Consider the following 16,906-nt stretch of genomic DNA (forward strand, 5'->3'; position numbering starts at 1 on the left):
AAATACGGTGAAGGCGTGGGTTTCTTTTTGATAACGTAAGACTTTGTATTACCTGTTTATGAATACAATCTATCTTTGATGAATTGAAACAGTATCTTGTGCGAATGACTCGAGATGTTGGTCTGTGTTGTAATCTTTGTCGTCGTCTGTGTCTGGTGGGTGATTGCTCTGTCTCTGCCTCTGTCTATGTCTCTTACTTTCGTCTCTATCTTTATGCAAACAGTGATATATTTCGTCGTCTCTTCTTAAAAAAAAAATGAAGAAGGAAAAAAAAAAGAAAAATCATCCACACCACACACTCTCATTCTCACTCTCACTCTCACTCTCACTCTCACACACTAACACATACACACACTAACACATACACACACTAACACACACTCTCACTCAGTTTGTCCTTTTTGTTGAAAATTAAAGTTGAAAATTATTTACCTGTCTGTTTGTGTTTGTCTATCTGTTTGTTTATCTGTTTGTCTTTTTATGTCTTCTTATGTCTTCTTCTGTTTTTTTGTATGTTGCTCTACACATACACACACAGAAAATGCTAATGTATAATTGAAGAGTATCTAATAGATCTATCTATGTATATATTATGAAGACAACCGGGATGTAGGCTTCTATATTGAACTTAAAGTTTGATGTGCTTGTTTGTTTGTTTATTTGTGTGTGTATCTGTTATTTCCTTTTAATCAAAAGCCAATGTCGTAGATACTCAAAGTCGCAAATATGCCTTCCTCGACACTGAATTTTAGAATACTTTTGTTCATCAAAAAGTACAATGAAAATTCACACACACACCTCCAACTCCTACTCCATTTTTAAAACCCACTCACAGATGGTTTCATTCAGCTTGGATCCATATACGATCCTAATAACATCATTCACACTACTCATATTACAGAAATTAATCACTCTTGTCGGAAAAGCCACCATACAATCGATCGTATGGAACATTTACACATCATCACCATTACTAGCTCAATCGCAATCCATCAAAGAATACGCTGCCAAACAACATGAAATAAGAACATTGACGCATGAACAAAGATCAATTAGTGCTCAGGACGAATATGCCAAATGGACGAAATTGAATCGTAAATTGGATAAATTGAAATTGGAATTACAAGGATTAAATGAATCCATCAGTGCTGAAAAAGCAAAGGTCAATTCATTGACTAATTCATTGATTTGGATAAGTACAGTATTACCTATTTGGATAATGAGGTTTTTGTTCAGAAAGACTAATTTGTTCTATATCCGTGTGGGAATATTGCCATATTATATTGAATGGTGGTTGGCTTTACCTTTTTTCAAAACCGGTACGATTGGATTAACTTGTTGGATGTTTGCTGTTAATTATGTATTGAGTGATTTGGTGTTTCTGTTTAGTTTCCCATTTCAAACTAAAGTTGCCAAACCAGAAAAGCCAGTAGCAGCAGAACAAGAGAAGCCAAAGGTTGAAACTATTGACAAGTAAGTAAATAAATTTTGCTAATAAAGTTCTATAACATTTATAAATAACAACTGATGTCATTTTTATTCAACGCTTCCATCTCCATACTCCTACTCATCATTGAGTTCTTTAATACATTGGATGCCTCGTCATCAAATTTGTACGTGTAGATATTCCCCATTAACGCATCCTGTTTAAACTCAAATCTCAGCTTTTTGTACATCTGCTCCATTGCCACATCCCCCCTCATCTCTTCCATACTCACATTGAAATACCACGATTCAATCACCTTGATCCAACAATCCAAATCCAACGAATATCCATACACATCATTACTAAAATCCGTCAAAATATAAGGTGTTCCATCATTTGGATTCATTTCAAACGCCGTGACATTAGGCATAACGACACTTTTAGCATTCTCAATATCAAATGCATTGATAATTGTCGCAATTGACACTTGGTTCATGTACACTTTCAATGTTTTCAAATCCCATCCGTAAAATAATCCCGAGCTGGTTAAAACAAGCAACTTGTCATTCTTGTACTTCATACAAATGACATTTTCAAGTAATTCAATAGTGGGGACAACGTATCTACCCGTTTTTGCCGATACGATTTGTAAACTACCATTAAACGAGCATAAAACAAAATATCTCAATTGGTCATTGTCGATAATAGGAAGAATCAGTTGGATTCTAAATGGGAAAAACAAAGTAAATCTTCGATCTTCAGTATCTTGGTCATCATAAACAATAACCTTGGTAGGATCATCGAAATCTCGATCATTTTGCGTCGCATTCTCATGCCATGGCTTCCCATTACGCACTTCAACAGTTGTTGTCACTTTCTCCGCACTGTTAAGTTCATCCAATACATCAACAGCCACTTTCTTATGCACTGTTTTATTGACAACAACAGAAAACATCAAATCCTCATCGAAATCAATGGCCGAGCCTCGCGACAACTCTGCCAGAATATCCTTATTATTGGCATACGCTTTATAAATCTTGTTGACTTCAATGTTTTGCAATGCATTATTGGCAAACAATGTATCGGGTAAATGAGAGATCAGTTTAAACGAGTTGGGATATTTCGCTTCTAACCATTGACGTTTTTGCCGATTCTTGTGTCTTCGTAATGCTGCTTCTGAAAGTTGTGATGTGTTGATTTCCTCTTCTAATGCATTTACACCACCAATGTCTAAATTGTCGTTATCTCCTTCCTGTTCCACATCCAATGTAGTGGATGAATCACTTTCTTTAATCCCCGAGACATAAGTTTGCAATCCTCGTCGCGGTAGCAAATATGTCGACTGCGATAATTTTGAATTATATTGTAGCTTCCTCTTCTTGACCTCGGACTGGACAAGTGATTTTGCTGGTGTTATGTTGGGCGAGGACGAAGAAGATACAAGCAAAGGGGCCACTCGCTTTTTACCTGATTTCGTTACTGAAATAGTTTGTTTTCTTAGCCTAGATGCATCAATCGTCAAAGCTGGTGATAAAGATGTTGTCCCAGTTTTGAGTTCTTCCTGTGGCTTTGCTTTTGGCGAAACAATGCTGCTAGTCGTCTTGTCCTTTTTCTCAAACTGGGCTTTAGCTGGCTCTATAGGCATCATTTTCCTTATTGCAATAGCCCTAGCTTCTGTCGAATTCTCCTCCAACCGCAACTGCTCAACCCCCTCGGGCAAAATAGTCGATTCTCTATCAGCACCATATCTATTCAATTGTTGATCAATCAATTCCTCACTAACAACTTGACCTAATTCTCCATTGCCAAAATTGACACATGTAATGGAACCGTCCAAGCAGCTAAAATATAAAGTCTCGCCACTAGGCTCCCAGCATATATCAGTAATAGAGTTGTCAACGATATCCTGACACACAACTATAGGTTTCGAATTGTACGTCGACCATATAGCCAATGTACGGTCCTGTCCACCAGTGGCCAAAACCGTTTGGAATTTGGGATCGTCTTTACTGGCATTTGCATCTATTTGAAATAATCTTGGAGAAAATGAACACACTTCAACTGGTGCTTCATGACCTATTAGCGATACATCGGACCCCCAGTTTCCTCTATTTACAATAGCCACTGATGGGACCGGTCCGTTGGTGGCATTTGGTACAGCAAGGTGCTGACCATCAGGAGACCAACTCATTCGTCTAAAATATGAAGTCAAGGGCGATTTTTTCAATGGATCAACAACAATATGTTCCATTTGAAATTCATAATTGTTGTACTCATTCATTTTCTTATAATACCTGAATATGCGAACAGTCCTATCATCTGAAGCAGTGGCAAAGAATTTGTTGGCGGGATCAAACACAATTCCTTTAACCATCGACTGATGTATATCATATCGTTTAATCTTTTCAAAAGTCAATGCATTCCATATAATAATTGATCGATCTAAACCCACAGTAACTAATAAACTGCCATCGGGTGACCAACAAATATCCTGGATATCGTTATCATGTGCCACAAGTCTTTTCCGCACCGTCCAATGTTCCAAATCTACTTGGTCCACCCCAAATGTGTTTGGTCGTTGCGAATCATCCTTTTCCCAAATCAAAACAATTTTATCATCAGATCCACTGGCTAGCCAACGTCCATCAGGAGAAAACTTTAAAGACGTGACAACACCATTATGTCTCGACATGGAACAAAGGGGGCGACGTAGTGATTTGTCAGGCAAGTCAGGAGTGTACTCGACATCGACACTGGGCAAAGTTGAAGTTTGGTTTGATGATGTTGATGCTGTTGATGTTGTTGTCGGTTGTGGTTTCTTACTCTTATTGTATGGTTTATCCAGAATTTTGAAAAACAGATTGATTGTGGCTGTATCCCATATCTTAATGCAACCGTCAAGACCACCTGACGCAAGTCTTGTTCCTTGTGAATTGATAGTGACTGTATAACATTCCACTTTTTTATTCTCCGCTGTGGGTTAGTTAGTAGGGGACAAGTTGGGACGAGAATCAATTATGAAAAGAGACATACCCTTATGCCCTAGCCAGGGTATTTTTAGTATCTGCATTCTGCTACAGACACAAGCCTGGTATTTGCTGTTGATTGAATTGAAATATTGTTTACAAAATTTAAATGATGGTCGCATTTGTTTCGCAGCACGGGTAATTTTTACAAAAGTGATTTATATTTTTCAGTTACAGCTTCTCTATACAACTATTACTCTAAACCAAATTCAATCTTCAAAGCCTTACTAAACTTTTGCAATCCAAAAACTAATTGGTCCAATGGAACAGCAGCATAGGTACCTCTAAAGAAAATATGAGTCTTTGCAGCAGGATTTTGTGGCAAGTTCTTTTGTGGAGGAGTTGATTGACCTTGAGACTTGAACCATGAGCCAGGAATCATCAATGTACCTTGCTTTATACTTTGTTCATAAATCAAATTTTCAATCTTTAATGGGTCTTCTCCCAATTCTTTAAATTTTGGATGTTTAGAGACATCAATGTTGACGGTGAAAAACATTCCTGCAACTGGAGGGACATAAGAGGTAACTTCTTTAGGACAATATTCCTCCAATGCATCAATGGCAACATCTCTCTTGTGCGTGTATTCGGCTCTCAAACCAATCAACCAATCCAAATATCCCTTTTGTCCCCAACTTTGCAACAATGCATTTGTCATTGATTGAGTCAAACCTGATGGACATTGGATTGAAACTTCGTGTAACCTGACATATCTTTCCAACAACCTTGCTTGACCAACAATCCACCCAAGTCTCAAACCTGGTGCCAAAACCTTCGAAAATGAGTCCAATCTGATAACTCTTCCTTCAGTATCCAAGGAAATAAACGATGGTACCAAAGCCTTGACAAATTCATCATGCTCATGCACTGTTTTACCCTCCCTTGCCTTTTTGTCCTTGGTATAAGTCTCCATTTGTAAAAAGTAGTATGGCTCATCTTCAATAATAATGAAATCATACTTACAAGCAATATCGTAAATTTGCTTTCTTCTTTCAGCACTTAATGATGATCCAGTTGGATTTTGACCGGTGGAGATGGTGTACAACAATCTTGGCTTGTTACCAATCCAATGAGATAATAAATTGTCTAACCCACTTGGAATGATACCATAATCATCCATAGGCACAGGCACAGTATTAATACCTTGACCATTGGCAGTTTCCAATGCTGATGAAAACGAATATTCTTCAACCAAAATTGAATCTCCTCTTGAGCAGAATGTTCTCAATGTAGAATCCCATGATTCGGTGTTTCCAACAGATGCAATCAAGTCCCAGTCCTTGTAAGGAACCCTGTGAATCATTTCCGTGTGCTCCTTCAAGAAAGCAGTCAATTCTGGTTGTCCCTCAGTATAACCATATTGCAAAGATCTAGCCAATTCAATTTCGTGTGGTTTATTTTGATCAGCTCTCTTAAACACTTCAATAGTGGTTTTACTTTCATTATTCAATGGTGCGCCAATTCCATTAGGAAAAGGTGGGGTTGGAATATCAGCGCTAACTCTGTCGAATGGGAAATAGTCAGACAATGGTAAACCCCCACCCAAAAATGTCATATTAGGCAACTTGAAATACTTGAAAGCATCTTTCAAAGGTGAGTTTTGTCTTGATTTAGCTTCTGGGGATAACAAATGAGTCAAATCCTTGGCTTCTTGGGTACTGTCTTTTGTCATGTTGTCTCGTTTGGATGAATAAGTAAGTAGTGTGTAAGTTAAATAAAGTGGAACCCGTGTGATATCAGCTTTGCGGGGTGAGGTGGTTGGTATAAAAGATTGATTTTTATTTAATGAGTAAATTTTTCGTTCTCGATACCAGACACGGCATATTTAAATTAAATTAGAAGAATAAGAAGAAAAAAATAAAAATTGAATTTTTTTTTAAGATTAGTAAAATGCGCGCTTATTACCTGAATCGGAGTTATTTTGGTTTTTTTTTTTTTTTTTTTTTTTTTCATGAGTCAAAGGTTATAAGGAAAGCGGTGAGCAATTAGTGACTCATGTGGGGAGGAGTCGGGGGAGGAGTCGAGGGAAGAGGAGTAGCATGGTATCACTTATGTTTAATCATGTGGACTAGTTATTAGTCCAATATGTCTCTCAAAGAAGTAATGCACTTCGCTATCTCTTTCTCAAAGCTAGGGTCTTGACCGGCTTTCGTCGGTTATAAACGCTTATCTGTTGAACTAAATGTAAGCCATGAATCCAATTTTAGATGAAGATCTAGTAGCAAAACAAATCCATATACTTGTATGTGCGTTGTTCACTGCCTAAATACCTCCCACTTTCTTAGTGAAGTCTTTTGGGTTCAAAATTTTTGGAATTACTGCTCACTTTTTTGCAGCCATTTGATTTGAAACAGATTGTGACTTTACATAGTAATGTCTTTGGGGGTAATATTATTTATAATGTAGTCTTGAAAGGTGCTTCCAAGTTGATGATCTATTACTCGGGTAAATTCTATTTATCTGAAAAAACTTCTAGTACTTATAAGTACCATTTGTGATCCGCAATACTTGGAGGTGGTTGAGGTGTATTGTGTTAACAAACCTTTAAACTACAATAGACTGAAATGATGTTTGAACTGTAGGTGCACACACTACTTTCCTTGCAAAAGTTGACTTTTATAAGAAGTTAATGTTTTACTACAGTTGCATTGAATTCCAGTAATACTAGCAGATACAGATGTCAAATTTTCCTCTTTTCCTTTGCTTTGTCAGTCATCTTTACAATTGACTCTAAGTAATTGGTGAGACTATTGCTCTCTGCAAGTAGTCTTTTGTGATGATTTAGAAGCAATTTTATTCAAACCCTTTTGCTAATTGTAAATATATACTACTAAAGCAATTGATTTAGACTTATAACACTTTTAACAGGCTATTTTTTATGTTTATCTAACTAATAGAATTCTCATTTTGCAACGCGTTCTGTTATATTTTTTTTTTTTTTTGGTGTTAAGAAGCAACTTCCATCAAATGGCTTCTTCTTTACAGACGGATAAAATTCCCTATTGAATGCAAATTACCAAGCAAAGATTCTTTCTACCGAAAGAGGAAAAGAAAAAAGAGGTTAAACCAGAACCAGCCGTAAATGAAGATAATTTATTCGTACAGGATGAAGAAGAAGAAGAAGAAAACGACGAGAAGGAGACTGCAAATCAATCACCATCCAGTAAAAACTCAACCATATCATTAGACAAGTTTGCAAGGGATCTACAAGCAATAGTAGGTGAAATATCTCCCATTATACTAAATTATCTTTATGACAAATACTCAACCAGTCCATTAAGCATCAAACACGCTACCCATGAATTATTCACAAATCCTCCTGATATCGATGAGTTGCAATGCGGAAACACAACGCGCCAGGAACTGTCACTATGTTCATCGCCGACCACCACCACCACCAATACCACTAATGTGGCTTCTATTCTATCACAGGGGACACTACGACCAAGTAGCTCTTCCCTAAACTCGTCATCGCCCTTGAAGCGTACAAACGATGGCCCTGGACTTGAGCAGCTGCTGTACAAACGATCCCATTTGCAAACTGAGGACTTTGGGGCCTCAGAGGAAGCCGGATCATGGCACAAGTATGTTGGCACATTGGATGTTCAAGCTTGGGCAACTAGGCCGACGATGAAACCTCTCAAGTATCAGGATAAACTCCTAGTCAAGAGATTAGTCCCAAGAAATTCAACAGCACAAAAGAGTTCCATCATACGATTGTGTCTCAATGAGAGAGAAATAGGGAGGTTACCCGAAGACTTGACGAGAGTTTTTAGTCCCTTGATTGATCAGAATATTGCCGAGTTTGTTGTCACTGTGTTGGAAACAACGAAGCGCCGATTATCCACTGGTGACTCCTTTTTCATTCAAATACAAGTCTACCTTAAAAACACCGGGTTTATCAAAAACATTGAGGCTGTTGAACAACCGACAATGAAAAAGGGGGCCAATTTCAATTTTGCAACCGAAAGCGAAGGTGAAGCATCTATGCGATTACGACAAGCAGGTGTATCAAACTTGTTTGAGAGATTAAAACTAAAGCCCCTCAAATTGAGCAACGACAATAAAGAAGACGACATGGTCTCTTCTCAACCAGTGGATATCACTGGCTCGGAAGTTGAAGAAGTTGCCGATGAGGTCAACTTTGATCAATTGAGACAATTTTATCAAGCAAATAACCAGTCTAAATTATTGGAAAGCTTGCCGGAAACAACTGAGCCACCTAAGGAAAACTTTAAATTAGCATTAAGAGAGTATCAAAAACACGGACTATCGTGGATGTTAGCGAGGGAGAAGGAAGTGGACGTTTTAGAACAATGCATGGGCGAGGATAAGTTGCCTTTAGAAACAAGAAAGAATATCGAGGAGGCGGGGACGATGAATCCTCTTTGGAGGAAATACAGATGGCCCAGTAGTGGCCATGCCCTGCAAAATCACGGTGATGCCACGCAATCACATTCTCAGGGCCACTCAGACGATAATTACTTTTATGCCAATTTGTACAATGGTGAATTATCATTGGAGAAGCCCATAATCAAGACCAGTTTACAAGGAGGCATCCTTGCTGATGAAATGGGCTTGGGGAAAACCATCGCCACGTTGGCTTTGGTAAACTCCGTGCCCTATGATAGCTTGCAAGTTAAGGATGAAAACCGCTATGCGTCAAAAACTACCCTAATTGTTGTTCCTATGTCCTTGTTAACTCAATGGAAGGAAGAATTCGAAAAGGCAAACAACAACGATAGACATGTTTGTCGACTATATTATGGCGACGAAACTGAAGTTGATTTATCATTGTCATTATGTAACTTGAAGCAAAACTCCAAAATCCCCATTGTTGTCATCACTACTTATGGAACAATATTGAACGAGTATGCAAAGATATCCAAACATCGTAATCTGAAAGGTGAGCTTCCGAAATCGGGATTATATTCAGTCAAGTTTTTCCGCATCATACTTGATGAAGCCCATAATATTCGTAATCGAAACACCAAGACAGCGAAATCGATTTACGAATTGCAACTGAGTCGCAAATGGACACTAACTGGTACCCCCATCGTTAATCGATTAGATGATTTGTATTCATTGGCAAAATTCCTTGAATTGGACCCCTGGAACAATTTCTCCTACTGGAAGACATTTGTCACCTTGCCATTTGAACAAAAGAAGATTTCGCAAACTTTAGATGTGATTAAATCGATTTTGGAACCGATCTTCTTGCGACGGACCAAGAACCAGAGAAAAAATGGTAAACCATTAGTTGAACTACCGGAAAAGGAAGTTGTTATTGAGGAAATCAAATTCAATGATCAGGAAGCCAAGCTTTACAATTGGTTTAAATCAAGAGCATTTGAATCGTTTGCAGAAGGGGTCAAGACGGGACAATTGATGCGTCAATATACTCAGATTTTAACTCATATTTTGCGATTGCGACAAGTTTGCTGTCATGTGGATCTAATTGGCGGCGCTCATGAAATGGATGATGATGTGATTGATTTGGAAGCGGATGAAGAAATGAAGACCTTTTTGAAATCAATCAAGGATCAAAGTGCCAAGTTTTCTAACGATACCGAGGTGAAGCAAATCATTTATAAATTATACAATTGTGTCAAACCGGAGAATGAGTGTTCTATATGTACGACATCACCAATTACGACTAATGAGCTTACAATAACGCCATGTGGACATACTTTTTGCTTTTCTTGCATTTTAGAACATTTGGATTTCCAACTGGACTTGAAACGCGATAAGTTATGTCCCAATTGTCGTGAACCCATATCGAAATATAAATTATTCCGCATCCGGAATCAAAAGACCCTGAGTAATGAGATCCGGTTCCATACTCAAAACAGAGACCACCAAGAAGATTATGATTTCCAAATTTATTTGCATGATCCTAATCGAACCAGTTCTAAGATCCAAGCCCTTGTCAAACACTTGAAACTGATCCAGGCCAATGAACCCAACCTGAAAGTAATTGTGTTTTCACAATTTGCCTCATATTTAGATTTAATGGAGATTGAACTCAAATTAACCAGTGATGATTTCATCGTTTACAAATTCGACGGCCGATTAAACATGAATGATCGGGCCAAATTGCTCAATCTGTTCAATGCACCATTGACCAAGGGTAACAAAGTCGCCATTTTGTTACTAAGTTTGAAAGCCGGTGGCGTGGGGTTGAATTTAACAACGGCGTCAAAAGCATTCATGATGGATCCGTGGTGGAGTCCTAGTATTGAAGACCAAGCCATTGATCGAATCCATCGTATTGGTCAGAATGAAACGGTTAAAGTGGTGAGATTCATCATGGAGAATAGTATTGAGACCAAGATGCTCAAGATTCAAGAACGGAAAAAGCAAATTGGTGAGGCTGTTGGTGTTGAGGAAGAGGAGAGGAGGAAAAGAAGAATTGAGGAAATACAGATTCTCTTTGAAGAGTAGTCAAAAAAAAAAAAGAGGGACATTAAGACTTTGTATAAAGTGTTGTACATACTTCATATATGATATTACTTCTTTTCTATGGAGCTATTGGTTCAGTTTCTCTCTTTAACCATTTATAAGTGATACTATTCTTGTCGAAATTACCACTCAATTCCCTCCATATTAATGAATGGTACTTGTTAATCCATCTTATTTCCTTCTCCGTTAATATACAACTATCAATCAACTTCTTGCAAAAGGGCACTTTGGTGACAGTTTCAAACTCCAAAAACTTCTTTCCAGCAAACGTATACTCACTAGGCTTGATATACATGACATTTTCAATTCGAATTCCGTAATCACCTTCCTTGTAAAAACCGGGCTCATTGGAAATCAAGTTACCCAGTTGTAATGCATGGGCAGCTGCATTGGGTCTGGGGCCTATACCTATGGGACCCTCGTGGACATTGAGGTAGGCTCCAATTCCATGGGATGTTCCGTGTCCATAATCCAACCCATAGTCCCAAAGGTATTGTCTTGCTACCGAATCAATTAAATTACCCGTGGTTCCTTCAGGAAACTTCAAGGTAGATAAGGCAATGTTTCCTTTTAATACCAAAGTGTAGTTTCTAATCTCTTCTCTAGTTGGTGTAGAGAAATGAACGGTTCTCGTGGTGTCGGTCGTACCTTCTAAAAACTGAGACCCCGAGTCATTGAGATAGATCTTTTCCGGGTTGATTATCGACGATGATCCCTTGGTGGGTTTATAATGTATCACAGCTCCATTAGCACCAGTGGCACTGATTGTATCAAATGATAAGCCAACAAAATTATCCTCTTGCTGTCTAAATTCAGTCAACTTCTCATCGGCAGTAACTTCATCAATCATTTCCCCATTTGCAACAACTTCGTTTTCTAACCAGGCAAAGAATTTAATTAAGGCTCTTCCATCTTTCAAATGGGCAATCTGTGCTCCCTTCAATTCAGTGTCATTTTTAATGGACTTTTGTAATTCAACCGCCGATAACCCTTCAGTGAATGAACATTGCAAGTTTCGCACAACTTCCCAATTGGCGTTATTCGGTATGAATAGTTTCTTGTTGTCAACCGCAATTTCTTTCGAAAGTGTACCCAACGATGAATAAAAATCTTCATATGGTTCAATAGTAACACCAATTTTTTCCAAATTTTCAATTATATTTGAACTTAATCTATTTTGTTCAACAAATAGCTTTACTTGAGACTTTGTAAGGACAACAAAACTGTAAAATACTGGGTTGTAGGGGATATCCAGACCACGTAAGTTCAATAGCCAAGCAACTTCATCCAATGCAGTAATTACCATCCCATTCACATCATCTTTGATGACTTGATCCCTAATCTCTTTTATCTTATCGCTTGCCTCTTTACCGGTAAAGCTTAAATCCAAATGTTTTATTTCACCGAGAGTTGAAGCTGGTAATGTCTCAAAATCTTCCCAAATTTTATTTATCAAGTTGTTAACCACGGGGGTAATCTCAATTTGTGCCTTTGGTGTCTTCACCAACTGTTTTTCAACAACGCCTTTAAACCTTTGATATTGCTTGTAGCTCCATAATTTAGGATCAACTCCAATTTTTACCTTTGACCCACTATCCAAGCTCAATTGAGATGCTTGTTCTGCGGTCCATTCCTCCCATGTAGGTTCACCTTTAGCACCTTGTTTCAATAAAATCCAATTAAAGTCCAACTCATCAAGTGCTTGAGTAAAATAACGACCGTCAGTTGACAAGGCAGCACTGCCTTGAGTAAAGTCGTCTCCACCAACACTGTTTAAATCTCTAGTAATAATGGCAATACCGGCACTTCCACTGAATCCACTAATGAAACTTCTCTTTTGATCATAAGCAGAAGTGTATTCCGATTGGTGTTGATCTTCACTGGGAACAATGTAAATACCCAAATCCTGTTTCTTCATCTCCTGTCTCAATCTTTCCAATCTTTGAGAAGTATTGACTTCCTTAGTTTCAGGTAAGCACAAGGATGGATCTAAGGTGAAGACAGAGCCTTTTCTTGACTGTGAATGTCCATCTTTGATACTGCCACTGCTGTTGAGTCTATTGAGATTAATTCTTTTGGCAAAGGATACGGACTTTTTGTTTGTTCTTGATAATAAACCTGGTGAACAGGTACAGTTGGCACATTGTGCTCTAGCTACTCTTGACATCTTCTGTTTCTCTTTAGCCTTTATACTATCTGCAAAAGAAAGAAGTGGAAAAGCGTTGACGAATTTAAATAGATATAGATATTTTTTTGCTGGTAAGTATTTTAAACAAACAGGATTAATTGAAATTTATTTTATTTATTTTATTTATTACATTTATTTCTTTTTAGTCTGTCTCTGTCTGTGTCTCTGTCTGTGTCTCTGTTTGTTTGTCTGTTTACCCTATAACTGCGTATTCTTATATGCAGTACAAATCATACAATTCCTGAATCTGTCATACAAAAAAATTAAATATATTTAACTGATGGTCAAAGATTAAGAAAACGAGAACAAAAAGTAAGCGGCAAGACAAAGAAAAAGAAAAAAAATAATATAATTTCGTTAAAAGCATTTGTTAGCGATTTGTAGCCATACAGATTTATGGCTTTAATAATTATTACGTAATAATGAACAAATCAAAAAGTAGTAAACACTGCATAACTTCACTTGAACATTCAATTTAAATTTATCAACTACCTTCCTAAAAAGGAAGTCTACAAGCAAAAGAAAAGTTCTCATCAATTTTGACATGATCCCAATCTGCTTTCCCTTTTGGCAACCGCAAACAGCACCCCTTATATTTGGATAAATTGCAAAGAATATAGATACACATGACCACCCAGTTGGACTTGAATGATGTTATTAAGGTAAGTTTCCAAATTGGACACTATGATTATACACACAATTGACTAACAAATATTTCTTCAGGATATAGAGCTTCTTTATACTTCCAAGGATGCCGATCAAATCCATTTCATTCAAGACAAATTACAAGCGTATCAGAAAAGTGAACATGGTGATGAGCTAGGGCTCCAACTACTACAACACCCTCATAGCACTGTCAAGTACTTTGGTGCACTAACAATTACCGTTCACCTTAACTCATTTGGTTGTAAAAACTTTGAACAAACTTTTCAACAAATTCTGCTTATCATCAAGGGATTGGCGGATGAAAACTTTTATTCAAACTTGTTTATTATAAAGAAGTTGTTGAGTTGCTTGTCATTGATATATATACTACACTACCAACATTTTGATCCTATAGCTGTGTTTACCAAATTATTGAATCCAACAACCACGTCAGTTGCACAATTTATCACCGATTTGCAAGACTCAAAACAGCTAGAGTTACTTCTTTACTTTCTATCAGTATTGGTGGAAGACGTGCAAAAAATTCCATCTTCAGTTCCAGAGTTGCATTCAGCTATACATGCTACTATTTTTGGTCATCTACAGACTGTTCTCGAGTACCTTTTGCAGCAATATTCCCAATTACCGGAACAATTTATACTTCTTCTACTTGAGTGTTTGAACTCATGGGTTGTCTACGCATCTACCGCCGAGGCTCGCTCGGAAGTGAGGTACGGCGATGACTTGGGTATATTTATAACCCTTGTTTTGAAGCAATTGGACGATAATTTCGACATTGACAAGATGGAGCTATACAACAAAACATTTACTGTTTTGGCAGAGTTTGTTGATCATATTGCTCGAGCTTTGAATCCCTTCAAACCCACATTGATGGATATCTTCTTTGGTGGTGATAAATTAGGTATGCAAATGCTAAATACCATATTTGCTGATCTGGAATTGATGGAAACATATCGATTAGAAGTTGACAATTACATCAATTTGATTATTAGTTACCTTGAATTGAACATTATCCAAATTACAAGAAACATCTTACATGAAGATACAGCAAGAATTATCCAAACGGTGATTTCCTTAACCAATGCACCAGGACAGCCAATTATAGAAGAAAACATTAGCTTCCAGTTGGTATCATTTTGGGACGAATTCGCCAACACTTTAATTGACGACGCAGACGTATTGAAGGAATCATTTCCAACACTAATTGCCGATAACAAACAAAGAAGTGACGAAATTTTGATGGAAGTAGCTATATCTTACTTTAAAAAGATACAAAGACCTTCTGAAGTTGTGTCACAAGAGTTTACACGATACCGTGTTTTAGTTGCCGATTTGTTTATCGTATTTTACTCCATTTTGGGTGTGCCAATTTATGCGACTTTGTGCAATACAGTGGGCCCAGACTTGATCCAAAGTGAGGCTGCATTATATTTACTACATAAAATCACCGTTGACATCCAATTTTACGATGAAGATGATAATGATGAACAAAACTCAAAAACCTACCCATTGGTACAAGAAATTGCCAAAATATTCAATAAGGATGTAATTGCAATGGTGGAGAATCATATTGATAAAGAATACATGACTACAAGCTTACTCAACTTTATTTCTGTGTTGCCATTTTTTTACAAGTCAAGCTTAGGAAACCAATTTCTTGCCCCAAGCTTTGATTTCTTGTTTAGAATAATTACAACTCACAAAGTGGGAAGCTTGCCGCTTATAGCATCCCGCACTGTCTATCGCATTTGCCAGGATGCGGAAGAGAATCTAATACCCTTTTTACCACAATTGGAATTGGTGTTGGTGGAAATGTTGCAAAATCCAGCCATTGATAATGTTATTCGTGAAAGGATAACTAATTCATATATTTCAATAGTTCGATCAAGGAAAGTAGCGCCAGAAATGGGCGATAAAATATTTGCAATTTTACAAGTTATCGACCAGCAAAAGAGTAAGATTTATGATGAGACTTTGGAAGATTATATAATCAGTTTGGTGGCGTGCATTGACGAAATCGGGAAAGCTTGTGCTTATCCTGAGGAAATTGAAGATTACTTGACAGAAGAACAACTTCAACAGGTCAAGGCATACTGGAATGAAGATCCTTTACAGATTAGAAGCATGATTTTACAAAACTTGAGAACATTTTCACTAGTTTCCCCCACGTTAGCGCAAAAGACAATTGTGACGGAAAAATGTTGTAGTATCCTTAAATGTGGGTTCAATGAACCAATTATCGGACCATTTACGTTTGATTTGGGATTGATTTTCCAGTATATCATTGCCAAGTTGCCAGCTTCGACTCCACATTCGATTGACTATTTGCACCAATTGATAATCAGTGTCATACTCACTCATGCCAAAGATATTGATCAAACTCAGTTCGAGGAGTTGTTGGTTAGGGCATTTGTTGATATTCAGTCCATCATTGAATCTGATGAAGATTTGATCAAGACATCGCTTGATGTCTTTGCAGCAACTGTTGACACCAAACCAAAATTGATCCTCTACACCCCCCTGTTGGATAAATTTATTCTTCCCTTTGCCTTGAGTGCGTTTGCCAAACACGAAGTTCCAATAGTACGATCCACTATCAAGTTTTGGAATGCATTAATTACAATGAAGAAAGGTGTTCAGCAAGACCAAGAAGTGGTGAGACATTGGATGACTACAGAACAACAGAATGGAACCTGTTTGGGCTTCCAGCTAGCTAATCAGTTAATGAGTGCATTTGTTGCTTCACCGAGATCAAGTTTGGATTATTATTACCCCTTGTTTAGATACCTCATCAACAAGTATCCCTTGGAGTTTAAGAAATGGCTTTTATTTATCGTGGATAATGTGCAACTAGGTAAAGACAAGTTAGACCATGATGCCAAGCGTCAATTTGTCAATAAATTGATGCTCACTAGAGGACAAAGGATGGCCCATAATGTGCTTAAAGATTTTTGGTTAGCCAGTTGGGGATTAAGTGTCTAAAAAAGTCTTACATATAGAGATGAATAGATTATCATATAGATTGTGACAAGAAACTTACAGGCCATGATAAATGAGCAGAGGTTTAGTAGAGATTAGCACTTAGAAAATATGAATCTTAACATTATAAAACACAAGCTTATACAAAACGACACAAAT

General features: G+C 37.5%; 5 protein-coding genes across 5 annotated transcripts; 3 read left to right on the forward strand and 2 right to left on the reverse strand. All coding sequences in view use genetic code 12, as the record gives it.

The window, feature by feature from the left end:
• Positions 1-835: 835 nt before the first annotated feature.
• Positions 836-1,477, forward strand: CANMA_004700 (GET complex subunit; the record flags this gene model as incomplete). Its single annotated transcript, XM_051817004.1, has 1 exon — positions 836-1,477. One exon carries the CDS (start codon positions 836-838, stop codon positions 1,475-1,477), a length of 642 nt encoding a protein of 213 aa, XP_051669467.1.
• Positions 1,478-1,511: 34 nt separating this feature from the next.
• On the reverse strand, positions 1,512-6,124 carry HIR1 (Hir1p; the record flags this gene model as incomplete). Its single annotated transcript, XM_051817005.1, has 2 exons — positions 1,512-4,384; positions 4,657-6,124. The coding sequence occupies 2 exons, from the start codon at positions 6,122-6,124 to the stop codon at positions 1,512-1,514; spliced, it is 4,341 nt and encodes a 1,446-aa protein (XP_051669468.1).
• Positions 6,125-7,458: 1,334 nt separating this feature from the next.
• CANMA_004702 (DNA helicase) lies at positions 7,459-10,896 on the forward strand (the record flags this gene model as incomplete). Its single annotated transcript, XM_051817006.1, has 1 exon — positions 7,459-10,896. The coding sequence occupies one exon, from the start codon at positions 7,459-7,461 to the stop codon at positions 10,894-10,896; it is 3,438 nt and encodes a 1,145-aa protein (XP_051669469.1).
• Positions 10,897-10,972: 76 nt separating this feature from the next.
• Positions 10,973-13,081, reverse strand: CANMA_004703 (aminopeptidase P; the record flags this gene model as incomplete). Its single annotated transcript, XM_051817008.1, has 1 exon — positions 10,973-13,081. The coding sequence occupies one exon, from the start codon at positions 13,079-13,081 to the stop codon at positions 10,973-10,975; it is 2,109 nt and encodes a 702-aa protein (XP_051669470.1).
• A 647-nt stretch (positions 13,082-13,728) lies between these two features.
• Positions 13,729-16,750, forward strand: PDR6 (Pdr6p; the record flags this gene model as incomplete). Its single annotated transcript, XM_051817009.1, has 2 exons — positions 13,729-13,764; positions 13,826-16,750. The coding sequence occupies 2 exons, from the start codon at positions 13,729-13,731 to the stop codon at positions 16,748-16,750; spliced, it is 2,961 nt and encodes a 986-aa protein (XP_051669471.1).
• Between the last annotated feature and the right edge of the window lie 156 nt (positions 16,751-16,906).

This window comes from Candida margitis (genome assembly GCF_024628925.1).
Source record: "Candida margitis strain CBS 14175 chromosome Unknown scaffold1, whole genome shotgun sequence".
In the NCBI taxonomy this organism is placed as follows: Eukaryota; Fungi; Ascomycota; class Pichiomycetes; order Serinales; family Debaryomycetaceae; genus Lodderomyces; species Lodderomyces margitis.